Source organism: Macaca thibetana, chromosome 12 (assembly GCF_024542745.1).
Source record: "Macaca thibetana thibetana isolate TM-01 chromosome 12, ASM2454274v1, whole genome shotgun sequence".
In the NCBI taxonomy this organism is placed as follows: Eukaryota; Metazoa; Chordata; class Mammalia; order Primates; family Cercopithecidae; genus Macaca; species Macaca thibetana.
This window is the reverse complement of record NC_065589.1, coordinates 46,648,595-46,676,045: the sequence shown is the minus strand read 5'-3', so window position 1 is coordinate 46,676,045 and position 27,451 is coordinate 46,648,595. Positions and strand designations below refer to the sequence as shown.

The window sequence follows — 27,451 nt, the reverse complement described above, 5'->3', positions numbered from 1 at the left end:
AAAAGACTTATTTCAGCAATTGGATTTCAGAAATAGCAGCAATGGAAACTGCAATTAAATACAGCCTTTCAGATTAAATGTGTAAGCAAGGCCAGCCTGCGGTGCAGGGATGAGCTGGAAAAGGCAAGCACAGGCATAACCAAAAGCAATTTAGCAAATGTTAAGGCATTTTTTTACTCTAAACTTTTAAAACTACTTTTTAAAAAAAAATCTCTGCTTCAACTTAGAGATAACTAGAGAACTGTTCAGCTCTCAATTTACTCTGCTAAGTGATGAATTCAGTGATATGAAGTTTGTAGTTTTCATTCTCCAAGTTCAGAACCACTTCTAATCTCTTACACTTAGAGTTAAAAAAGAAAACCCAAACCAGAAAATAACTGGTATTTGTCATGAATTTCTGAAGGCTTTCTAACATGGTGATAAATTTCAGAACATGTATTCTTTGCTTAAAATTATTTAATAAAACCTTAACTCTGGGTTACCATCAGGTCCCTTGCAAAGTATTAGTTTAACACTCAAATTTCAATGGGTTTGGTCCCGGTTATGAATCGATAATTTGTACTAATCTGCAGAAAGGTCACTTTTAAAGCTTTCCATTTTGTGAAGTTTCAGATAGTGCAGTTTTTAACTAATCTTACTACAGTCTTCTTTTCACTTGAAATTCATGCTTGAATTTAGAACTTCTCCAATAATGTCATATTTTGGGAACTATGTCTTATTCCATTCAAGTATTCTGACTATGAATGATAACTGTTAAGGAGCGTAGTGAATGGTGGGAAACCTGTGCTGACTGGGAACCTCAAAGGGTGTGCTTCTTTAAGTTTTAGAAACAAAATGGAATAGGTGGAGTTTGACCAGCTGGATGTTAGCTCCTTGGTGCTTCACTGGCAACACCATAAAGTAATTAATTAGTGTTCTTATGGTCACATTTCTTCACCAACAATTAAGAGTTATGACATCCTTTGATGCTGTGTAAACAGTCCTTCTCCCATCTGACAGATGAGGTAACTAGGAGAAGAAGAGAATGTACCTTGCCCAAGGTCTCAAGGGAGCCTGCAATCAGACCTATGATTAGAGTCCAAGTGCTGTTGCCTGTCCTATATTCAGTTGGCAAGCTGAACCAATGCCTTCCTTTAATCTGAAATTTAAAATCTAGCCATCTATAAATCAAATTTCACCTCCTCTATATTCTGTGTTGTTTCTCCAATCACTTAGGTCTATTTCAGCTGTGCCTGCGATGACCAATTCCAGTTCTCTTGCATCAAATACAGATACCAGCCTGGCATCCACCACCTGTGGAATAAAAAGAGTACAAGGCATGGCTTAGGAGCCTGGAGAAATATCAGCTATAATTAAGTCTTAGAAAAAGGGACACGTGGAGTTTCAGGAATAATATGTGTGTACCTTGAGCTGGCACTTGAAAACCTGTAAAGCTCCCTACAAATATAAGGCATTCTTTAGTATAAGGTTGATGAGATTTGCCTCGACAGAATTTTTGTTTTATAACTGACTGCTGATTAATCTAGGTCCCGTCCACCTTTAGGAAAATACTTAGTGTTTCTACAGAAAAAGCCACATACAATATGTGCCAACTCATTCTGACCTCAGATATAATTATTTCACATAGCAAGCATGAGATTTGATTACCCGTATCTAAGCATAAGATGCATGGCTTAAATGTTACTAGTGGTCATTAAATCAACAAATGCTACTTGAGTTCAGTCCCTAACATTTATTTCAGTGATCTCTCGTAACAGTGAGTTAAGCTTCTTTTGGTGCTCTTGAAACATAAGGGAAAAAATATTGAACTTTTCGCATGGAGAGAGCAACAGTAAACACAGCAGAAATCGTCTACACATGTAAGTACAATAAGATGGATTGTGGCATCATTGATATCAGACTGCAAACTCCTCCTACTGCTGATTGTCTTTACCTCATAGAAGCCACGCACTAAACTCTCTGTTTGTTGTACAACACCCCTCTCAATCCTCCACTTCACCATCCTCTCGATGTACTCCTTCTTGTTCTTCTCTGTAACTGGGATATTGGCACCCCCAGGCTTTAATTCTCGTTCAGTTATCTGAGATTAAAAAATAAAAAGAATGACTATAAAGCAATACTCTTACTGTTATAAGAACATGACTAGCAGTGAGCTGAAATCAGCCAGCTACCTGTCCCCAGCCCTGCCCTAGGCACATCCCACAAGCTGGCAGTGAGGCCCCAGGCACTCATGGAGCACATGCACTCAGGAAAAACTAGGCATTGAGCTGGTGCTTGAAAGCTTTGGTGATTTATATATATATATATATTGCTGGTACTACAGGTTAAGTTTTAAAATGCAGACGAATTGGCTTCAGATACCAGCCTGCTACTATTTGAATGTTTGACAAAACCCATTTTCACAAATTTCTCAGAATTGACTATATCTAGAGTAAAGATTTACTTTAAAGAAGCAGAATTACACTCAAGTGAATGTTAAATTGAGAACTTTTTCAAAACACATGGAAATCAGAAAAGCAGCTAAAGATTAATGCCTAAATAAGAATATTACTTATAGGCCGGGCGCGGTGGCTCAAGCCTGTAATCCCAGCACTTTGGGAGGCCGAGACGGGCGGATCACTAGGTCAGGAGATTGAGACCATCCTGGCTAACACGGCGAAACCCCGTCTCTACTAAAAACACAAAAAATTAGCCGGGCGAGGTGGCGGCGCCTGTGGTCCCAGCTACTCGGGAGGCTGAAGCAGGAGAATGGCGGGAACCCGGGAGGCGGAGCTTGCAGTGAGCTGAGATCTGGCCACTGCACTCCAGCCTGGGTGACAGAGCGAGACTCTGTCTCAAAAAAAAAAAAAAAAAAAAAGAATATTACTTATAAACTAGTATATAATTTCTGGAAGAAATGTTTTCCCTACTCTTCCACCCTACTCTTTCCCTACTCTTTCAATTTTTTTTATTGAAAAAAAAAAATCAATATATTCTGTTTTTAAGTCTTCCCCAAAACATTGTTTATGTTCCCTTAGCTTCAAAAAAATCAATTTTGGTTCTTTTTTTTTTTCTTTTCTTTTTTGAGATAGGGTCTCACTCTTGTCCCCCAGGCTAGAGTGCAGTGGCATGATCCAGGCTCACTGCAGCCTCAACCTCCCCAGCTCAGGTGACCCTCCCACCTTGGCCTCCTGAGTAGCTGGGACTACAGGTGTGTGCCACCACACCTGGCTAATTTTTGTATTTTTTGTATAGACAGGGTTTCACCATGTTGCCTAGGCTGGTCCTGAACTTCTAGGCTCAACTGATCCTCCTGTCTTGGCCTCCCAAAGTGCTGGGATTATAGGCATGAGCCACCGTGCCCAGCCACCATTCTATAAATGGAATTTTAAAATTCTGTAGCGTGGACTTCAAAAAAACTGCATTCTATATAAGGTAAATTCTCATATTTTAGGGGATATTTCAGTTGGAAATAAAAAGAAGATTGCTTACAACATAAAAGGTTATCACCATCTGTAATTTACAGCATCTTAATCTGCAGCTGACATTAATTCTAACCTTTGTAACTGCGATTATTGTAACTGTGTGTGATCTGGAGTTTAAATCACCCAATAAACCACAAATAAATAAGCATCTGATCTTAGCCATGGAGTTAATTCTTCACTCGTCAATAGCTTTCAGTTACCACACTTAGGCACCAGGTGTGCAGAGACACACACCTGCCCAAATACTTCTTCGTTCACAGTGAACGTGAGGTCTAGGATGTCATGGATATCATTGTCTTTCATCCACTGCAGGCTCTGATGGAACTCTTCATCAAGGTATTCTAGATCACTCAGGTCACATAGACTAAGATGACAAACAGACAGAAACAAATATGTAGGCATGGCTATTAGCAGAAACCCACAGTAATAAGGAAAGAAACTAAGAATTAAAGAGAAGAACAAGAGCCACTACATGGGCAGTGATTTCTGGAATGTTCTCAGTCCAAGTCCAGTAATTAAACCAGTGAAATAATTCAGAAATTTGTTACAAAATTAGAAAGTCCTAAATATATAATACGCCACAGGAATCATTCAGACTGCGTCTTTCTTTATAGACACAGAACTGGAGGTGCAAAGAATGAGTGCCATCTGCGCAGTCATCCATCATCAATGCCAGATCAGGAACTGGCACTCGGCTGACAACTGGGATCCAGTATTCTTGCTGGCTATATTATGCTACCTTAAAATACTGTTATCTTAATTTGAAATAATTCATATATTTCTATAGTATATTTTAACTTTGTTTTTTTGTTGAAAGACATGATTTTAATTTTATTTAATATTTATTTTACTTTATTATTTTATATGTTTTTTTTATTAAAGACATGATTCATGTTCACATACATTCCCTTTTTCTTCATGGTTCTTATTCTGAACACAGTAAGCCACAGAACCTGTCTTCAATCTGTATTTCTCCCCCACATTTTTTAATTGCAGAGAAAGAGTCTACATGAGGTATAGTTACTGTTCCATGGTCCTGTTGTACAGTGGTAGTCATCAGTTTGCCATAGCTGTTTTGAAATTTCACTCCCCTAAGCCCAATTTCAAGGGTCATTTTTTTTTCAGTTCAATCTGAACATTCATTAGGCATCAAGTATGTACCAGACATCTGGATAGCTACTTGATGAACAGTCACTACCCTCAGGAGCTGATGGGCTAACTGGGGAGCCAGGTACACAAATAGATAAGTTAATACAAAGTGATAAGTGATAACATAAGATTGGTAACATTTAAAATTCATGTACTTTTTAAATGTATGTCACATTTCCATTTAACAAAAGAAGGTAGGGACAGGGATTTAGCTGTCAGAGCACACACGAGGGCCATTTTCTTTGACTGAGAGATTCAGGAAAAGCTTTTTGCAGAAGATGATGCCTACATTAAATCATTCAGGATGTTTAAAAGCAAGAGAGGTAAAAAGGAATAAGTAAAGGAGGAGAAGGGGAAAGAGAAAGGAGAGAGAATAACATGAACAAAATACAAAGGCATGGAAGTGTACAGAGGACTCCAAGCATATCGGCAGTTTGAGAGAGTTAACCTCAAGACAGAATTTCTAGAGAATGAGGCCAGCAAGGCAGCAGGCCTTAATGCCATCCTAAGGAGACTGGTGATTCAGAACTACCAAAAGATTTTAAGACAGGGCATGGCATGATCAGAAGTGAAATGTGAATTACAAACACATAAACTTCCAGCTCCTCTGGAAGTCCCAGTGTGAAGGATTATTTAAAATGGGGTGGGATGAGGGGTCGTTATCATTAGAGGGTAGAGACCAGTGAATAGACCCCTACAATAATATGGCCAAAATAAGATAAGGGCTCTAACTAGGGCTGGGCTATTAAGGTTGGAGAGAAGAAGATCAATTTGAAAATCATTTAGGAGGCAAACATGTAGCAATCATGAAATAGTTTTATTGGGGGAGTATAAAGAAGGATATCTAAAATAGGGGTGACAAATGAACTCATGTCAAAACTAACTATAATTAATTGCCAAGCTTGAGCACTATCCGTTAAAAAGATTTCTAAGACCACAATGAGTTCAGTGGGAAAAAGTACCACAGGTGATTTGTGAACTCTACCCTGGGAATGATGGGGTAGAGTAGAGATGGTGAAGAGTAGAACATGTACTGTGTATTTGTCATTGCTGTTTAAGGGTGACTCCCAATTTCTGACCAGGGTGGCCTGAGAATAGTGGCACTATTAACTGTAACGGGGCCTGTGGGAGAAGGTATACTTTTAAGTAGGGAAACTTGATGAGCTTAGTCTTAACCATGTTGATTCTGAAGTCCTTGTAAGACATCCGAGTGGAGTCTGGTGGATTGTTGAGCATGTGAGGCTACACCTTAAGGGAGATCAAGACTGAGAGTACAGATTTGAGAATCAGAGGAGATAAGACAGGCAAAGAAATTCCCCCCCGCCCCCATGAGGGCATACTGAGTGAGAAAAGCAGGGGCCCAATGACAGAAGCTTCAGGTATACCAAGGGTTAAGGGCAAATCAGAAGAGGGGCTCATGACGAAGACAGAAAAGTTAAAAAAAAGAGCCCGCACAGTACAGTGTCATAGATGCCAGCTCTGGAGAAAGGACCCAGGAATAAATGGTGGTGGGGGCGGGTGGTACACAGTGTCAGAAGCAGCAGCATGACCCAATAAGATACAGACTAACCAGTATTCTTTAAATGCCTCCACAGGTTTTCTGGTGGGAAAGAAACCAGGCTGAAGTGTGCTGAGAGTGTGAATTTGAGGTAAGTGTAGAGAGTCAGTAGAGACTAGTCTTTCAGGAAGCTTAAATGAGAAGATAAGAGATAAGGCAATGAAATGGGAAGATGCAAAGTGGCCACAAAGAACCAAAGTGACAGAAAATGGCACCTGTTTCCCAGTGCTACAGCTGTGAAGACACTGAAAGACAGGAAGGCAAAAGTCTTTCTACTGACCCTCCCAAGGGCCCACAAGAAGCATTTTGTTTGCTTTCATTTGAGGTCTAGGCTTCCATTTTACAGTAAGCAGGTACGTGGCCTCAGTTAGGGAATGGGCTGGACAGAGCCAAGTGAGAATTCAGTGAGCTCTCATTGCAGATTTGAGCTACTATCCCACAGGCCGTTGCCTTCTGTTCAGCCTTGTAAATGGCTGCTGATTACAGGACAGAAACAATTAGCCCTGTATTTTACAATAATCGCAATCTTTCATTAACAACGAAGAAAAAGTTCTGTGAATGCTGAATTTTCATTTTCCATAATAAATTACTAAGGTCATAGAGAAAGTTTAAGAAACATATGGCACTGTCCATCCCTGACAAACAAATAAAAAATAAAACCAAAACAAAAGAAAACGAAGATTTGAATGAGGAGTAAGCATTTGAAAATTTGCATCAAGCCAAACACAAAATGTATCTCATAAAGGAGAGGGGGCTGTGAGTCACTAAGACTAACCCACAACTATTCTATTAATAATCTGCATTAACACCACAGGAATTCCAGGGCTGCATTTGAAGTACAATTGTTTTAAAGAAACATGCGCTGCAACAAATGAGAATAGATTTTGGGGGATAGAGCAAAACTAAAACTCTGGGGGCTAAATAGGTCAGAGGCAGGAAAAACACAGTAATCGTATTTGAAATTGTATTACTTTCAGAAATCTAAACCACTATTAGGTTTAATAACAGATTTGAGATTGTGAACAGATAAACAATGACTTTGACAGAATTTTTTCAATAAAGTAAATACTGTATTTTACATGCTAATTACACAAGTGATAAAAATATTCTTACATTCTGAGAAGAGCCTTATAAAAGGGCCGTGTGAAGAAGGCATCCAACAAATACTGGTGTATTAGTGCAAGACCAAGGATCCTACCACTGAATCGGAACCTGTGAAGGAAACGCATGAGATGGCTTACACGTCATGGAGCAGTTTCTAGGTGGTTCCATATGCTTTCTAGAATGCCTTCCAGCTCTAAGCATCTAAATTTTTCCAATATTAATTGCCTACTAGGTCATGAGAGTTTGTATGCACTATGGGCTGTGTCTTCATCAGGCCAGTGATATAGTTTGTATACTTGTCCCTGCCCAAATGTCATGTTGAATTGCAATCCCCATTGCTGGGGGTGGGGCCTGGTGGGAGGTGTTTGGATCATGGAGGCTGATCCCTTATGGCTTGGTGCTATCTTCGTGATAGTGAGTTCTCATGAAATCTGGTCATATAAAAGTGTGTGGCACCTCCCCCCAACTTTCCCTCTCTCTCTCTCTCTCCTGCTTTTGTCATATGATGTGCCTGCTTCCCCTTTGCCTTCCACCATGATTTTAAAAGCTCCCTGAGACCATCCCCAAAGCCCAGTGATTTGGGTGCTATGCTTCCTGTACAGCCTGCAGAATCATAAGCCAATTAAACCTCTTTTCTTTATAAATTACCAGTCTCAGGTATTTCTTTATAGCAACACAAGAATGGACTAATACAGCCAGTAATTCGTACCTACTTGCTGAAGAATCAGTTTCCCTCATATTTAGAGACCCTGCTCCACCTTCACTCCATGTCAGCAATGTAGCACCCCACATTCATGAATCCCGTGTGAGCATTTCAGTGACATTTCCCCAAACCAATTCTAAGAGATGTTGACAGATGAGACCTCTGGAAGTGGGGAAAATGCTATCCCCTCCTAGTGTGTATGCATGAATATTAGCAGGATTTCTCTAACACAAACTCAGTAGCAATTCTCTTCTGAGGAAAGGCCCAGTCTCAGATCAAGAAAGTTCCTATATCTATTCTCTATCAAGCCCCATTCCTGATATTTTCACCATTCAAGAATTATGCACATGGACATTTGGGGGGGTTTCTTCTGGGACATTCTGTTCTCTAAAATGTCAAGGCTCAATTCTATTCTGAATCACTTTGGAAACTTTATTAAACATATTTGTTATGACTGGATTTGCTGCCTGAGATGCAAACTTACTTTCTCTTTCAAAAGGGTTCAAGTTTCTAGCTCTTTGAAAGTCTGATGTCTTCCAAAAGTGTAAATCCATACTGAGTTCGTACTGTAAGTTTGTAATTTTAGTATTAGGCAGCCATTTTAAGAACAATGTCCAGCAGTATGGTTCCTCTTTATTTCCATTTATTTAGCACAACTGTAATAGTCACAGTTAGAAGAAGGACTCCAAATTGCAGCTAAACAGATGTTCAATTTGAAGAGTAAGTCCTAAAAGATAATGCCCTCCACCCACCAATATTAATCTCATGATTCAAATATGCTTTTCCCATGAATCCTGCTCATATTCTTTCCTTTGTTGCTATCAGGGAAAATGAACAGGAACAAGCTACCAGGGGTTATACAAATATTTACAGTCTATAAACGCAGAGATTTTAAAAAGATGTAAGGACATTTGGAAAGAGTGCAATTTGGGATTTTCAGCATAAATAATCTTCAGATGGGAATCCTAAATCAGTTTCCTTGATTTTGTGTGAGAAATTAGGAAAGAGGGAGGCAACACCTGGTTACAAACTTCAAATGACTAATACGGTTACAAACTTCAAATCACTGCTTGTGATTCCCCACTCCTGCCCTTCTACCATCAATGCCCCCAGGTCACCCCACCAGCCCCACTGCCCTCTAGAGCACCATCATCGCCACAGTTGAGAGTCAGAGCCCCAGCCAGAGTTCCAGCTGCCCCATCTTCTCCCATGGCAGCCACTTCCCCAAGGGCTGCTCTAGAGGCTGTCTGATCTTTGGATCAGGCCTTTCCCTCCTCACCCCCACCTCAGCTTAGAGCTCACAGGCACCCAAAGGTACAGCGAGGAATACAGGGATCTCACCAGGAACTCATCATCTTTTTCTTGCAATGGGAAATACCTTTTGAATTCTACCCAACTCACTTGAATCGATCTTATGGAACAGATCAATTCCCAGCTATCAACAGATCTAGTCCTAGCTTGGAGACTGACTACATATTTAAATTTGACAATAAAAACAAGAGTCAAGTGAGGTATTTAACTGAAAATGTGATTTTGCCCAAGGGAAAAAATGTTTTAATGTGTAAATGTGGGTTCTATAAAAAAACAAATATCATAGAAAATCGCCTGAAGAAGTGTTGGGGAAAAAATACTTACCATTCATGGTGATTGTCTACAAAAGCAGACATAGGACTTATTTGTACTGTGTATGTGTCATTGGCTGAATATTCAAATAAGCCATAATATGGGTTAAAGAGTTCTCTGGACACCAGGAAGAAAAACTCTCTGGAAGGCCCACTGTAATCCAGCCTGTAACAAAAATCCACAAAAAGAATAATCTGTTACTTTTTTTCTAGATATTGGGCACTTTTTCTCCAGAGCTCAAGTTTCCATAGGATGCTCATTACAAATCTAATTGTCCACATGCCAGAGCTGTCCAAAACAAACTGAATGATCATAGTTTCTGATCTCATTGTGTCTTGATCCAGATTAGAAAAATGGACATTTATGTGGAACACACCTAAAACCAAGCCACACATCATACAGCAGGCATAGAACAGGCAATATTCTAATACATACAATAGGCAATCTGCTAATATTTTGATTATGTAAATATGTATAAAGAGGTAAATCTTTCAAATGTCAGGAGCAAGCTTATACAAAAAGGGAGCACAATGTGAAAGCTTCATTTAAACAGGGTAAAACCAGGGGCAATCAGTTACATATGCTCACAGGACATGGAGTCCTCATGGATGTCTGAAACATTGTTAAATGGGAGAAGAAAGATACTTCCGTGAATTTGAGATAAGACATTACAGATACAAGTCCCCTTAGGGAGATCAGTAGCAAAAAATGGAGTGATAAGGTGCAAATGAAAACTTTAAATGATAAAACACCAAGGAAAACTACAGACAAGAAAAATGAGGGGGCCTAAAGCTTCCTAAGGAAGGCGTTTGGATAAAGAGGCTGAAACTAACACCCGAGCTATGGTATAAATTCTACTTTACTCACAAAGATGTCAGGGTCAAATTGAAGTATAAGAAAAGATTGTGTGAGGTCTGAGGAATGACAAGTGGCCAAAAATGAAGAGAGGAAAAAAAGCAAAGTAAGGAGGAGTTTGCAGTAAAGCAATGTGATGTGCTAAATTTAAAATGAAAAATATAAAGTACATCGACCCTATGGATAAAAAGTATACACATGGGCTCAAAGATAGGGAAGGAATGCTGAAAAGGGAATGAAGGCAACTGAGAAGCTGGGGTAGAGGAGGGATTGTGAAAGACTTTTCTTCTCCTTCTTCTTCTTTTCTCTATCTTATTTTTTTCTTCTTTTTGAATTTTTTTCTGTGGGTATCATTGCATTTTTTTAATGAAAAAAAATCTGAGTCTTGTTCAGTGATAGGATTGTGTGATGGAGAAAAAAATGGATCCTAGGCCGGGCATGTTGGCTCATGCCTGTAATCACAGCATTTTGGGAAGCCAAAGCGGGAAGATTCATTGAGTCAAGGAGTTTGAGATAAGCCTGGGAAACATAGTGACACAGTGAGACTCCTGTCTCTACAAAAAATAAGAAAAAATTAGCCAGGTGTGGTGGCATATGCTGGTAGTCCCAGCTACTTGGGAGGTTGAGGCAGGAGCATCTCTTAAGCCCAAGAGTTTAAGGCTGCATGAGCTATGATCACATCACTGCACTCCAGCCCCGGCGATGGAGAAAGAACAACAGCAACAAAAAGGATACTACAGGCAGAATATAAATAAAAATGGTTTACAGAACAGACTTCAACTATTCATACTACTTTCCCAATTTTTTTTATATCTGAATATATATGTACTATTATTGATTTAATATTTTTCATTAAATCAACTTTAGATCTATTTGCTTTTTTAATAAAACTTTGTCTTATACAATCTTTATAAAGTTTTGATGTGCTAACTATTGTTTCCCAATATACCTTAAAATGAATACATGAATATTAAAATAAAACACATCAGTCTTTGTAGTAGCTAAAATCATTTAACATATCACCAGTGGTATTAAAATCCTCACACCCATACTGTGCTGATAGGAAACTTTTGTGTAAAGAAAAATGCAAACAGCAGACTCCCAGGGCCAGAGAGGCTGTAGGTGACACAATGGACCTGCCCGCTGGGGCGGCTGAATAGAACATGCTCACAAGTGGCTCCCAGGATCGGTGGGACCATCCTCAGGTTACTCTGAGGACTCCCAAAGCAGTACCCTGGCTGCCTCCTCAGTGCAGGGATGCACAGACTACCTGTCCCTCCTTATGCTGTGATGAAGGCGGCCTTTGTGGCTTCCTCCCGTTGACCTACTTCTGGCCTGTGACACCGCCAGGAACAAGTAGAATACTTCTTCCACTTGAACATTCTTTACATACTCAGAGACTTTCTTTTAACAAAAGTCTGTGTGCTGATTACATATGGGGTACTAATCTAGATCCTAAAGATGTAAAATGTTTTGAAAGTCATTTTCCATCAGAGCTCTAGGTTTAGCACTTTCCGTCTCCTGGTCTCTGCCTCCTTTTCTCCCTTTCCCACTCCTGAGCATGGCCACTTCCTTCAACCTTCTCTCAGGGCAGGGGTGGGAATTCCCTCTCTACCCTGGTGTCAGTAAAGACTTGATGGTGACACTCCAGGTGAGGTCTTCTCAGCATAGAGCTTAGAAAATCCTCGACACTTTTCTCCAGCGATGCTGGTTTCACTTATCCTGCCTTTGGGGCAACCACTTTACTTTGTTGAATTACAAGGTGCTAGTCATCAGCTAAAGCCCCAAACCTTTCATGTATGCTGCTTTAACCCAGGACTCCCCCATCCTATCTGCATGTAGCTGCATCTTTTAAAAGCCTTAGTATGGCCGGGTGTCATGGCTCATGACTGTAATCTCAGCACTTTGGGAGGCCGAGGCGGGCGGATCACGAGGTCAGGAGATTGAGACCATCCTGACCAACATGGTGAAACCCCGTCTCTACTAAAAATACAAAAAATTAGCCGGGTGTGGTGGCAGGCGCCTGTAGTTCCAGCTACTTGGGAAGATGAGGCAGGAGAATGGTGTGAACCCGGGAGGGGGAGCTTGCAGTGAGCCAAGATTGTGCCACTGCACTCCAGCCTGGGCGACACTATGAGAGACTCCATCTCAAAAAAAAAAAAAAAAAAAAAATCTAGCTTACAATATCCTAGGGTGTACGCAACCTCAAGGAGTGGGTAGACTACTAAGTGTGAGGCACAGAGTGAGCACCGGTCAGCTATGGTCATTCTCTGTGAGGCTTTCAGACACAATAAAGCATACAATGGATAAGGTCAGAGACAGCTGACACATGAGGCAAATACTTCAGGAGTCAGTTTTCTTACAGACAACTGGTAAAAGTAAAATAGGATTTTGACTGCTTAAAATTAAGCTGTGGCGTTCAGTTAGAAGTATCAGGGTTTCTTTAAGCTTTAACTCTGAGTATTTTAATAATAACTGCACTTACAAAGTGCATTACAATTATCTGTATATGTGCCTGCCTCCCCTATACATACGTACTAGTCTACAACTACACTGGGGGCAGGGACCATGTTTTACTCATTTTTATATCCGTACCTAGCCTGATACACAGTGTGGGCTCAATATATATTGTTGAATCAATGAGTGGAGCTCTTTGATGCTTTCTGAAGAAAATCAACGTTGCTTACATTGTTATTTGGTATCTAGCAGATTTGCACATTTGCCTTTGAGTGGTATATTGATTCAATGACATGAACAGGTTATACCAATCCCTAAAAGATTGCTCAATTTGAAAACATTGTCAGAAATCAACAAGTAAATTATGCTTAGAAAGTTTAATAAGTAAAATCTTCTCATGTGGTAAAGTTTGCTAAAACAACAAAGACTGACCTCACTGATTAGTTCCCTTTTTATGATAATAGCTGAATCTGGCTGAAGATGAGATGAATGTTCCCTGAGGAATTAAACTGAAAAGGAAAAGTCTTGTTTTCCCAAGCAAAAACAAAGCTAATAGTTCTTCTAGGAGAAAATGTATCTTCAACTGGTCAAGTTTTTAGCTGCTGACTTTTAACTCTAGAAGCACTGATGGAGTCACCTCTAAAGCCAAAATAGTCTTAAACTTTGATTTGATTATAATCCAAAGCCTAGAACTGCCTATCTGAGAGCAGGTTGTAGATTACAATTTGTAAATAAGCCTGGCTAATTCAGTAAAACATGTCACAGCAGGGTACATCATGCCTTTGCTTCCTGTAATGTCTTAGCAACCTCTTTCAATATAAATAGTTAATATGACTCATATCACAAGGATTGTCTGTTACATTCCTGTTTTGCCAGTTAGGTTGGTTCCACAGCTAAAGCCTTGGCACGGAAATGTAAAAACTCTGGACAACGGGTGTGTAGCCGCACAACAGCTGCATCTGAGGGCATTTCTGAATAAGAACAGATGTCTCCAGGGGGTGGTCATGTAGTCTGGAGCCCCAAGTGCTGATAGAGCATTTTAAACATCATCACATGGCTCGGATGGCACTCCACCCAAGTTGTCGGTGGCACCCAAAGTTTGTTAAAATAACAAATTTTATTATCTCATTCTTTATTTTCAACTAAGAATTACTGAAAACTAAGTATTCTAATGAAAGCAGACTATAAAATGAAAGAAGATGATGGCCTTGGGAAGTCACACCATCACTTCCTTCAAGTTGGTTCAGGCACACATGGCCTACACACCTTCTGATTCACTCTTAGATATTTATAGTAGCAAGGAGTTAGTTCTTGAGCCAATTAAGAAAGCCTGGTAGGTGAGTAAGGAAGTTTGATATGATAAACAAAGTCTTACCAGGTGCTACCAAACCAAAGCCTAGATACAGAAGCACCCTTCTTTAGAAAGGTTTGGGTAATTTAGGTTATCCTGCAAATGTCTCTTTTTGGAAGAAAAAAAAGCAAGATCATAAAGTGTACCTTGAAGCTTCACAGATTTCTGAGAAATTAATGACCAAGCTCAGGGCCTCAAACAGCTTCTAGTGAGGATCTGATCAGTCATATGTAAGAACTGGCTGGTTACTTTATAAGCAGAGACTGAAGAAAACTCTTTCAGATCTCATCTTCCCTAGTTGCTTTCATTTGCCTGTCTCAGGGGGTTATAGAAAGCACAAAAGGAAGATATTACAGGAAGTTCTTAAACTCCCAAACGAAAACTGCTTGTGCACATCTCCTCCCTAGTCAAAGTGTGGCTCTGCAAGACATGATTGATGTCATATTGATGGCACCTCACACATAATAAACTCATTCTTTCTTTAAGAAAGGTGCCTTTTACAGGGTTGGCTATGAAGAAAAAGAGGCAGGGCAATCACAGTGTAAACCTCCTCTCTTTATCCAGGTCACTATTTCTTTAATGTTTTGGGTATTAAGAAGTTAGTGGCCCCACGCCTTACCAGAACACAACAGTCTAATCCAGTATTTTTTTTTTTTAAAGAGACAGGGTGAAAGGGTTTTGCTGTGTTACCCAGGCTGGAGTACAGTGACACAATCGCAGCTCACTGTAACCTCGAGCTCCTGGACTCAAGTGATCCTCTCGCCTTAGCCTCCCAAGTGTCTAGGACTATAGGCACAAGCCATCACACCCAGCTAATTTTTTATTTTTTTTTTTATAGAAATGGGGTCTCACTATGTTGCCCAGTCTAGTCTGGAACTCCTCGCCTCAAGCAATCCTCCCACCTTGGCCTCCCAAAGTGCTGGGATTATAGGTATGAGCCACCATGCCTAGCATCTAGGTAACTTTTTAAATCATGTAACCTTTAGTTGCTAGGACTTTTAATTCAAAAGAAAATAATACACTGGAGAATGTGTAATATAATAATACAGCTGGAAAATACGTAGAATAATTCACTAGAGAATATGTAGTATTTCATTGACCTCAACCCTAAAGAAGCAACTTCTAGGTAGACTGATGGCCAGCAGAAATAGGCAACCCCTGTACGCAATTTCACACCACATTCAGTCAAGATGACTCAGTTTTCAGTCACTCCACCACAGCTGATCTCCCTTCCCCACAACTTTGCAAAGGCAGATAACCAGATTAAGTTGTGTGGAAATTTTCATGACTAAAGCAAAACCTCTAGCTCTAACCAAATTAAATCACTAGTTACAAGATAGTGCTTAGAAACTACCTACTTTTTGTAAAAAGCCAAAGCATAATACAAAATGTGCTCTTAGTTGATGATGAACTAACCAACTAATGTATTTGTATTTATAGACTCTAGGTTTTTTTTTTTTTTTTTTTTTTTTTTTTTTTGAGACGGAGTCTCGCTCTGTTGCCCAGGCTGGAGTGCAGTGGCACAATCTCAGCTCACTGCAAACTCTGCCTCCCGGGTTCAAGTCATTCTCCTGCCTCAGCCTCCTGAGTACCTGGGACTATAGGCATCTGCTACCATGCCTGGCTAATTTTTTTGTATTTTTAATACAGACGGGGTTTCACCGTATTAGCCAGGATGATCTCGATCGCCTGACCTCGTGATCCACCCGCCTCAGCCTCCCAAAGTGCTGGGATTACAAGTGTGAGCCACCACACCTGGTTGATGCATTATTCTTTAAAATAAACTTCCTTTTCTTTATGCTTTAGCTAATCTACTGTAAATAAAGACCTTGATGGTAACAGGTAAAATATAATCACTGAAATGATATCAATATGAATTGCAAAGTATTATTCCCTCATAGACAACATAGTTGACATGAGCAACACAAAATCATACTTTATATATGCCAATGCCACTACTAATTTGGACTTCCCACAGAATTAACCCCATATATACACTTATTACTCTAATGACCTCAAGTGCAGACAGAGGTATATACCTACCAAAATTTACCCTGGGGGCTGTCATTTATCAGATAACGAGGAAATACGTTGTTCAGAGAAACATTTCCTAAATTTCCCTGAATCCTGACTATATGTTTTCTTTTAATAAATGTTTTGTTTTAGAACAGGTTTTGATTTACAGAAAGATTGCAAAGATAAAACAGAGAGTTCTTGTATACCTCACACACAGATTAACATCTTACATCAGTATAGTACATTTGTTATAATTAATAAACCAATATTGATACACTATTATTAGTTAAAATCCATACTTTATCTACATTTCCTTAGTTTTTACCTAATATCCGTTATCTGTTCCATGATCCCATACAGGAAACCACATTACATTTAATTGTCATGTCTCCCTCTTGGCTGTGACAGTTTCTCAGGCTCCTCTGGTCTTTGATGACCTTGGGAGTATTAAAGAGTACTGGTAAGGTATCTTGTACAATGTCTCTCAGTTGGGATTTTGTCTAGTATTTTTCTCACGGTTGGACTATCATTACGTGTTTGGGAGGAAAAACACAGAGGTAAAGTGCCATCCTCATTGCATCATATCGAGGGTACATATTATCAACATGACTCGTGGCTATTGATGTGGACCTTGATAACCTGACTGCCATAATGTTTGTCAGGTTTCTCTACGGTGAAGTTACTTTGTTCCCCCTCTTTCCATACTATACTATTTGGAAGAAAGTCACTATGCACATTCCATACCTAAGGAATAGAGAGTTCTGCCTATTGTATGGAAATATTCTGCAAAATAGATTTTTTCTTTTTTAGTGAAACCTTTCACCAACTACAACATAACAGAGTTTCTTTCAGTCTAATTGGGCCAGATGACATCATGTGCCTACCCCAGACCTACAGCAGTTTTGAAGGGCATATTTTCTACTGTTTGCCTTAAACAAATTGATATCTACCTTGAGAGCAGAGATTCTTTTTTTTTTAATTTTTTTTTATTTCAATAGATTTTAGGGGAACAGGTGGTGTTTGGTTATATGAATAAGTTCTTTAGTGGTGATTTCTGAGATTTTGGTGCATCTATCACCTGAGCAGTTTATACTATATCCAATGTGTAGTCTTCTATCCCTTGCCACCCCCAGCCTTTTCCCCCAAGTCCCAAAAGTTCAACGTATCATTCTTATGCTTTTGCGTCCTCATAGCTGCTTAGCTCCCATATATGAGTGAGAATGTAAGATATTTGGTTTTCCATTCCTGAGTTACTTCACTTAGAATAATGGTCTCCAATTCTATCCAGGTTGCTGTGAATGTCATTATTTTTTTCCTTTTTATGGTTGAGTAGTATTTCATGGTGTATATATACACCACATTGGCTTTATCCACTCATTGACTGACGGGCATTTGGGCTGCTTCCATATTTTACAAAAGAGATTTTTCTACTTTTCTATTCTTCCCCATTTATTTACATACTCAACCATGTATTTATATCAGTATGGATATCTATTTTATGCTTTGTTTTATAATCCAATAGCCTTGTATTTATTTTGTTGCTCAAATTATTTCAGTTTTGTCCACTGGGAACTCTCAGTTGGCTCCTGGGTTTTTTCAACATACCCCCATGACTGGGATTTTTGAGGATTTCTTTAATCTCTGGCAGACACCAAAAGATGCTTTGGGCTCCATCTTGTATATTTCCTGCTTAGTGTTAGAATCAGCCATTTCTCTAAAAACCTTGATTCTTTTTATCAAAGAATGGTACTAGAAACCAAGGTCTGGGTGCCAGATATGTGTGTTTTTAAATGCTCATTACTAGACCTGGACATGAAGAACTTACAAAATGATACATTTTGAGGGGATTAAAATTGGTAAAGGGACAGTAACAGAAAACCTCCATACGAAACAAATTAGCTGGGTGTGGTGGCATGTGCCTGTAGTTCCAGCTACTCAGGAGGCTGAGGCAGGAGAATCACTTGAACCCAGGAGGCGGAGGCTGCAGTGGGCCAAGATCACACCACTGCATTCCAGCCTGGGCAACAGAGTTAGAGTCTGTCTCAAAAAACAAAACAAAACAAAACAAAAAAACAGAAAACCTCCAGCTCCATTTTTATAGTTCAGTGGAAAGATTGGGTAGCTTTTCCCTTTGGGTATTTACTATAATCCAGAAAAAAAGTTAGGGTCATTCATTTTCATGTGATAGGGTCAATGTGTCTGAGAAGGTGGCAAAGGCTAAAAGAGCTCCTTACTTTTATGTAGCACAAGGTTTCTTTCTTTTTTTTTTTTTCAGCTTTCTATTTTTCCAGCACAATTACTATTTTCATCTCTCAAAAACAGCATATGTATCCTCGGTGCCTCAATAGCAAATTAAAGTATATATCTAATAATTTATGATACTGACCTGACAACGTCATGAGTCCAGAAATCCAGCTTCAATAAACCATATGCAGAGTGAACAGATTAAGAGATTGTCCCTGCTAACCGAGCTCACAGCTTAACATCCTCTCCCTTGTTTTCCCTCTGATATCACAGGAAGGAGACAGGTGATGGAGGCAGGAAGCATTTGGACATCAATGTAATGTAATCAAATACAGAGGCATCAAGCCCCACTCACCCTGGACCTCCTCCTAGGAACGGATGTCATTAGTCCAAGCCATGAGGAGACTGCTTTAGGATAACCAATCATGATAAACGTCTGTTCTATTCAAACTTAAATATCAGTGCTTCCAAAGACTCTTCCCTACATCTTTGAGATCTCAACAAACTGTGGTCCAACAATGAAGGGAGGCAGCTGGAGTTCTGGGGGAGGAAAAGTATTCTTATCCAAACCAGACTTATTATGTAAGGAAATACTTGGAATCCCATGCATACCGGTGATTAGGCTAACAACATTTGCATTCATTTTCAACTGTGCACCTTCATCTTTAAGCCAACTAACACAAGTGAGAAGTCCACATATGCACATCAGCAATGAAGGGCTCAGGTCTCAGGCAAACTTCTGTACAAATTTTGTCATGTCATAGTGTGTTTGCACATACTACTTTACCTTAATGTAGGCATAGCTGGGAGACTACACAGCAGTGCATGTGACAAGAGCAGAAGTTATCAGTCATTAGCTGGAATGGGCAAAATGTCCAGAGATAGGAAAAAAATTCAGATGGGCTGGAGTGCAGGAGTATTGCTTAGGTCCCAGAGCTAGTCCAACAGTACTAGATGAAAGACAAAGGGCCTGCATTTGAATCCTGATTTTGCTATTCCCTAGTTCCATCAGTACAGGCAAATTATTTTATAGTTTGGAGTCACTGTTTCATCCACTGTGTACTGAATGGCTGATTTGTTCAATATCACTAATATGATTCCATAATCGAATATACTTTTATTCCGAGGCACGACTGAGAAGGATAGACTTAAAATGATCCAAATCAACAAGAACCACAGAAAACGCAACCAGACAATTGTATGGTATTAAAAAAATTCCCTCTAGTGGCTGCTGAGTTATGAAGAAGGTGCTGAGACTTGAACCCAGACCTGAAATGAGGAAGAAGAAGGGGTCTGGGAGGGATGACAGCTGGCCTCTTTTAAGGTGATGCATAATAACAGTTATGTCTATTTGGGTGCAACGCTGACACTGTGTAGGAGTCTTCCCAGCTTCATTTCCTAACCCTTATCTCAATGAGCTCACTCATGGAAGAGTCATGGAAGGCGGGACATGTTTGTTTATGTTAGGTAGTAATGTTGGTGGTGTGCTGCCCTCCCAAGGGAAGAGAAAAATTGGAGGCAGAGAAATAAGAGCCAAGGCCCAAGAGTTACTTCTGTGGAGGCTTCCGGGTAGAACAGCAAGATTCTAATTCATGTTTCTGAAACTGAACTTATTTAATAGAGGAAGCACGTTCTACTTAGCCCTGCAGGGCAGAAAGTAAGATCACAGATCACAAAGCAATTGCATAAATGCAATTCCTTGTTTTTTGTTTTTTGTTTTTTTTCCTCGCAAAGCCTTACTTTTTCCCTTTAAGAGAAAGAGAGGTCTGGAGAGAAGAAACTAAACTAGGCTTCTGTTCTCAAAAATGATCTAAAGCTACATGTTTTTACTAAAGAATTTCTATGTCAAGTGATTTAAAAGCCAGAGGAGACCTTTAAAAAAAAAAAAAAAAAAACCCAAAGGTTTAAGTGTATGAGAACAGCACTTCCTGCCAGAAGGATTTCCTGTTTCAGGCAACCACAGCAACGTGGAGAAACATCCGCCGTGTGGCCACAGCCTATGTTCCACAGGCCACTTCTCTGTTCTACTCACCCTTCCTCCCCGACGAAGGTGACATATAGCTTATTTCTCTGCAGGTCTTTTCTGGAGTAGCCCATAATCTGATTAAAAGCATCTTCTAGTAAGTGATCTCTTCGGATAATTAACCTGTCCACAATGAGACAATTGGGAAAATACAGATTATTACTCTACTATTAAAGATAATTTACTTATCTTTCTAGAACATTTCCATTTGCCACAGTTAACTAGGTAAGAAGAATGTTACTTAATATCATTGCTGTCTGCAATAAAGTACACATTTGTCTTTAACTCTTAATAGCATTAGCAAAAGTTATATGAGAGAATCATTGGTACATAGAGCACCCTACCTATGACCTGTGAGAACAACTGAAGAATCCTACCTAAACGGTCAAATCAGTTTATCCCAGAAAAAAAAAAGATCATAAAACAACACCACACACACACACACACACACACACACACGTTTTGTTAAGTAAAGCAAGAACAACTCTATGAGGCAATGTTTTAAGCCTCAATGCACTTAGACAAGGAATTCAATTATTAAGTGCCCAGCGAGATGACTGTGAGAATGAAGAGGAAAAAAAAATTCTCAATGTCCTCCAAAGCAGTGGAGTTTCCAAGAGTTAATTGTTAAATTAAGTGAATCTTGACAGTCCCTAAGGGAGAGATACAAATGAATGATGTGTGTGGTAGGTTAATCTACTTGTGATGATGACAACTAAAAGTCATTCTTCCATAGATACCAATTTGCTCTTCATGTAAATGGTAACAGGCAGAGAGATGATAGGGAGGCTGAATGCATGACAGCTGGATCATCCTAGACCTTTGTAAATTAAGTGTGAGAAAAGTAAAGCTCAGAGAAGTATGGTGTTTGGGCAGGCGGATGATTTTTTAGGGCAATGAAGGTGAAATTTAACCAAGCAAGCCTTCCTGTGGGTGGGGCAGTGAGCCGTGGGGCTGCTGTTGGTCTGGTCTCTGGACCCTCTCTCAGGCACCCAGGGTCACAGGGGGGCTCCAGTGGAGACCCTCCCTCCTCTGTCCTCTCTCAGTGGCAGAGTGATCTCCAGTGGGGACGTGGGACAGGGTTGAAGGCAGGGAGAGAAAGAAGGGTAAGTAGGGAATGGAAACAATTGTAGGCCAAACAACATGATGATGTTTCAGCTTCCCCATTTGAAGGGAGGAGGCAGATGAAGAAAGGCAGAAACAACATTCATGACATGTTCTGACAGTTTGTTTCACAGAACTGAACAGAGCTGAGCACTATTCCTGCACTCAGGTCAGTTCAGGAGACAGAAACTTGTAGTGAAGGACACTGGGATGGCTTTATAGCTAATGAATATACTATGCACCAACAAAGAGGTACTTTTCAGAGGAAAAAAATAAATCAGCCTTTTATTTTGCCTTTATTTTTACATGAAAAGGCAGTGTCTTCACTACTTGTTTTAAAATGTTAAGCTTAATCACGTTTCATTCCAGGACTATGTTTTAGATGATCCTATAATTTACAAATGCCGAAATAATTATGCCGACTAAAATGAAGGCTAGTCATCCCAAATCACAATCAATTTCCTAGAGGCCCAACTGCGCCCCCTCCTTTCACCATCTATACATTATGTGGTTTGTGTCGCTTTGACTTACTTTAACTTCCCTGGGCCTTGTCCATATCCTTTAGTCTCTAACTTCCTGTAAAAGTTCCTCAGTTTGGCTTCAAAATCCCGCTTGTAAGGGGCTGGAGCCCGGGCATTGGCACGCTGGGTACCTACAGCAAACCACAGAGAGAGGACAATATGGATTTGTGCATCATCCTTATGTTCATCACATCACCATGGACAAAAGCTATCACAATCAACAAGTCCAATGAGGCAACTGTCTTAACTTCTGCATTTGAAGGATTAACTTCTGCAACTTGAAGGATATAACAAACCTCAACCAGGGTCCTAAGTGACGTCTTCTTTGTGGCATTTTGGTTGAGAATTAAAATCCTGTTTGAATAGTTACAATGGTGCCCATGTGTTTCTCAAGTATGGTTCCCCTTTTCAGTCCAAACTAATATGAGTCAAACAGAGTTACTCATGTCTAGTAGTAACTGTTAGGATGAAATGTCTTTGCTTGCTGCTGAAATGATATAATGGCAATTAGACAGGAAGTTGCAACAGAAAGTATGTGGTATATAAGTAAGTGGCACTAAGAGTGAGGTTTTAATCATTCACTCTAAATTCCTAACCAAAAACTCCTCACAAAACTTTTTTTTTTTTTTTTTTTTTGAGATGGAGTCTCACTCTGTCACCCGGCAGGCTGGATTGCAGTGGCGTGATCTTGGCTCACTGCACCCTCTGCCTCCCGGATTCAAGCGATTCTCCTGTTTCAGCCTCCCAAATAGCTGGGATTACAGGTGCCTGCCACCATGCCTGGCTAATGTTTGTATTTTTAGTAGAGACAGGGTTTCGTCATGTTGGCCAGGCTGGTCTGGAACTCTTGACCTTAGGTGATCTGCCCACCTCGGCCTCCCAAACTGCTGGGATTATAGGCATGAGCCACTGTGATTGGCCTACAAAACTTCTTTTAGATATGCACTATCACCAAGAATGAGTTTAGACACATAATTACATAAATTTCATATTGCGGGGTAAAATCTTAATATAACACATACTTGCAAAAGGCACCTGTCTCTGGGTTGCACAAAGAATAAATAATATTAATATTTATTGGATTCTTTTTTTTTTTTTTTTGAGATGGAGTTTGCTCTTGTTGCCCAGGCTGGAATGCAATGGCACAATCTCAGCTCACCACAACATCTACCTCCCAGGTTCAAGTGATTCTCCAGACTCAACCTACCGAGTAGCTGGGATTGCAGGCATGCACCACTACGCCCGACTAATTTTGTATTTTTAGTAGGGACAGGGTTTCTCCATGTTGGTCAGGCTGGTCTCGAACTCCCCACCTTAGGTGATCCACCTGCCTCGGCCTCCCAAAGTGCTGGGATTACTGGTGTAAGCCACTGCACCAGACCATTTATTGCATTCTTAACATGTGCCAAGTACTGAGAATATCTAGATTATATAAGGATATTTCATACGTTATTCAATGGCAATTATCACTAATAAAATGTACAAGTAACATTGTTTCTCTTTCCTTCTTTTCTTTTTCTTTTTTGACACGGAGTTTTGCTCTTGTTGCCCAGGCTGGAGTGCAATGGCGTGATCTTGGCTAACCCAACCTCCGTCTCCTGGGTTCAAGCGATTCTCCTGCCTCAGCCTCCTGAGTAGCTGGGACTACAGTCTTGCGCCACCATGCCCACCTAATTTCGTATTTTTAGTAGGGACGTGGTTTCACCGTGTTGGTCAGGCTGGTCTCGAACTCCCGACCTCAGGTGATCCACCCACCTCGGCCTCCCAAAGTGCTGGGATTACAGGCATGAGCCACCACACCCAGCCAATTATTCCTCTTTCCATAGAAAAATCTGGTTTTGTGTCACTGGGTGACTAAGCAGCAGGCTGGGATAGAAAACTGATGATGAATATGGAAATCAGACACAGAGCCATGACAAAAACACTGGATATTTCCACTAAATATTTCCCAACCGATGAAAGAAACCAGAAAACAAAAGCTGGGAAGTCTTGTTCATTACATACCATGTAAGTTCATTAAGAATTTCTTTAACAAATGAGTGAACTAAATAGTTGTTATTCATAGTGAATACTGTGTTAGGTTCACCAATGGATGTCCAAAATGAATAAGGTGGGGTTGCTGGAGTGGAGTGGGGAAATAGAAATAAAATGTCAAAAATTAGAGAATAATTAAGTCCTGAACTAGGTGGTATATAGACTAGAAAGCAGAGGGAGCAAAGCTATACCCCTGGGGCTATACCTAGTTATATAGATACCCGTTGTTTGCCCCATAATCTTTTTTGAAGATTTTAAATTAATTGCCAACATTTACAAATTAAATTTCAAATTAAAAAATTCCAGATTATTCTCTTGAAAATTATTTGGGAAATCTTGTAACGACTGGCTTGCATTTCCTTGGGGATCCAGCGGGCAGCTGCAGCTACTCTGTTAGACGAGGCATGCTCTCACCACTCTGCGGCAGTCACTCAATGACACGGCTGCCTGTCCCCCGACCCCCGCAAGCATTTGTTAAGATTAGTGTTATACAAAAGTAATAGTAATGTTAGAAAAAAGAAGTGCGTATAAGTAGAGATCAAAGTGGAAAAGGCCTTAGGGAGGAAGCTTAATTGGAACCACACCTTGCAAAAGAAGAATTTATATTCTATACTGGAATAGAGCAGCAAGAGCTGGCATGAGCACTGCATGTGTGTTCAGAAAACGCCGAGAGAACCAAGCTAGCCTAGAGTGGAGGAGGAGTGCTGGGAGTACATGGGAAATGAAATTGATCAGAAGGGTTGGAGCCAAATTATGACAAGAATTTTTAAAATCTAGCAGAGGAGTTTGGGCATGATGAACTGAACGGTGCCTTTACAGGTTCTTGAGCAGAAGAATAACATACAAGTGGTGTTTTATTTAAGAAATTATTTTCAGAGTGTGTTGAGTAAATTAACGGTGGGTAAGAGGAAAGAGCCCCAGTTAGGAGTTGTTGCAGTAATTGAAGCCTAAGGGGATAAGGACTAGACTGGAGTGGGTGACTCAGAGAAACATCTACAATGTGAAATATGCACTGGGAAAAGAGTAAATAACCAAGGAAGAAGAATGGGAAGCATGATGATAATATAAAGTATATTTACACAATAACAACACGTATTACTTGTTAAGCACCTGCTATACATTACAGGTGATGCACATTACACGGGGGATCTTGAGAAGTCTACGAAGCAGGTATTACTAGGACCGTCATACACCACTTTGCAACTAAGGAAAATGAAGGTGCAGTTTCTTGTCCAAGTCATATTCCAGTGACAGTAGATTTGGGATTTGAGCCAGATCTACCTACCTGATGCTATGAAGAGTGTGGGAAGTGATGCAGGTGGACAAGGGCACGTGAAACTTTATACATGTTGACTTGGATATGACAGCTGACCAAATGCCCTAGAGACTGAAAAATACTGGGCTGGAATTGGGGTGAGAGCTCAGGGCCACACGTGTGGATGAGCTGAGTTAGTGTGTTTATGGCACTTTATGCAGTGACTGTTGCATAAGAGATCCCACATAGGTATGAGCTGTTGTTATCTGCATAGAGGTGAATACTAAAGATGGGGAAATGAGTTGAGATTTTAGTAATGAATCTGTACAAAACTGGCTATTGACCAACAGTCTGTCTGGAGATCTGTTTGTATAGTTAGGCAAAGAGCTGAGTTATGTCAGAAAGCAAGCAAATAAGCTTGACTTTAAAGATCTGGGAGGCAGAGGAGACTTCTAGGCAGGGGTTCTCAATCTTGACTGCACATTAGAATCCCTTAGGAAGCTTTTAAAAATTCCAATGTCCAGGCCACACCCAAGATGCATTACATCAAAATGTGTAAAGACCCAGAATGTGGGGTGGACCCAGGCATGAGTGTTAAACACAGCTGTCCAGATGATTCCAACGTGTAGCTATGGCTGAGAACCACTATTCCCTCATTGGAAGGTCAAACATCACCAATGAAACACATGGGCAGCATCCAAGGACTAACACAGGGCAAATGTTTCCTGTGTACCAAAAGGCATCATTTGCAATACAAAGGAACATTATCTGCATGAACACAAGGCTGCTGTCCTAGATGGATGAGGAATAGGACAGTGCAGTTCAAGTCCACTCAGGGGCGGCACAGTCACGGTGTCAGTGCTCCAGTCTGAGAAACTGCAGACTAGAAAACCCAGACAGTGCAGAACGCAGCTGTAATGAATCAACTTTCAAGAGCAAAATCATTGACAAGAAAGATAAAAATGAAGGACAAAGAACTGAATGAAAATCTTTTAAGACACAAAACAAACATTTTTTTTTTTTTTTTTTTTTAGACGGAGTCTCGCTCTGTCGCCCAGGCTGGAGTGCAGTGGCGCGATCTCGGCTCACTGCAAACTCCACCTCCCGGGTTCACGCCATTCTCCTGCCTCAGCCTCCAGAGTGGCTGGGACTACTGGCGCCCGCCACCACGCCCGGCTAATTTTTTGTATTTTTTTTAACAGAGACGGGGTTTCACCGTGTCAGCCAGGATGATCTCCATCTCCTGACCTCGTGATCTACCCGCCTTGGCCTCCCAAAGTGCTGGGATTACAGGCGTGAGCCACTGTGCCTGGCCAAGAAACATGCTTTTTTAAGAGCTGATTACTTTGAAAAACAGCACAGACAGTAACTACTCCTGTATAATTTGAGATGCTTAAAAGGATGTGGGAAATGCCATAACGCATTCCATCAATATCAATACAGACACAATAAAAATTAGCTCTGATTCTGTTTATACTCTAGGTAAAGGGATTTAATTATAAAAACTCTGAGACAACAATTGTTAAATGCAAAAATTCTTTTGCTCATAGTTCCATTATGAAAAAAGTCATTTACACATTACTTCATTTTAAAATTACAGTAAATTGGCCAGGCACAGTGGCTCACGCCTGTAATCCCAGCACTTTGGGAGGCCGAGGTGGGCAGATCACGAGGTGAGGAGATCGAGACCATCCTGGCCAACGTGGTGAAACTCCGTCTCTACTAAAAATACAAAAATTAGCTGGATGTGCTTGTAGTCCCAGCTACTTGGGAGGCTGAGGCAGGAGAATCACTTGAACCCGGGAGGCAGAGGTTGCAGCGAGCTGACATTGCACAACTGCACTCTAGCCTGGCAACAGAACGAGACTCCGTCTCAAAATAAATAAATAAATAAAATTACAGTAAATTATGCTGTTGGCCTTTGTCAAATTCTTAATAAAAGTGAGGTATAATTGCCAAGAAATTCCAGAGCAGGAAGGATGTTACTTCT

The 27,451-nt window shown here is 40.3% G+C and overlaps 1 protein-coding gene across 1 annotated transcript in view; it reads right to left on the bottom strand.

Moving 5' to 3' along the window:
* HECW2 (HECT, C2 and WW domain containing E3 ubiquitin protein ligase 2) overlaps positions 1-27,451 on the bottom strand; it is a 391,418-nt gene that overhangs the window by 24,903 nt on the left and 339,064 nt on the right. The window contains exons 20-26 of the mRNA XM_050751032.1: positions 22,183-22,303; positions 20,557-20,670; positions 9,614-9,766; positions 7,285-7,383; positions 3,699-3,828; positions 1,934-2,080; positions 1,179-1,293 (exon numbers count right to left, since the gene is read on the bottom strand). Of these exons, the coding sequence (XP_050606989.1) occupies positions 1,179-1,293; positions 1,934-2,080; positions 3,699-3,828; positions 7,285-7,383; positions 9,614-9,766; positions 20,557-20,670; positions 22,183-22,303 (879 nt within the window). The remainder of the gene's footprint in view (positions 1-1,178; positions 1,294-1,933; positions 2,081-3,698; positions 3,829-7,284; positions 7,384-9,613; positions 9,767-20,556; positions 20,671-22,182; positions 22,304-27,451) is intronic.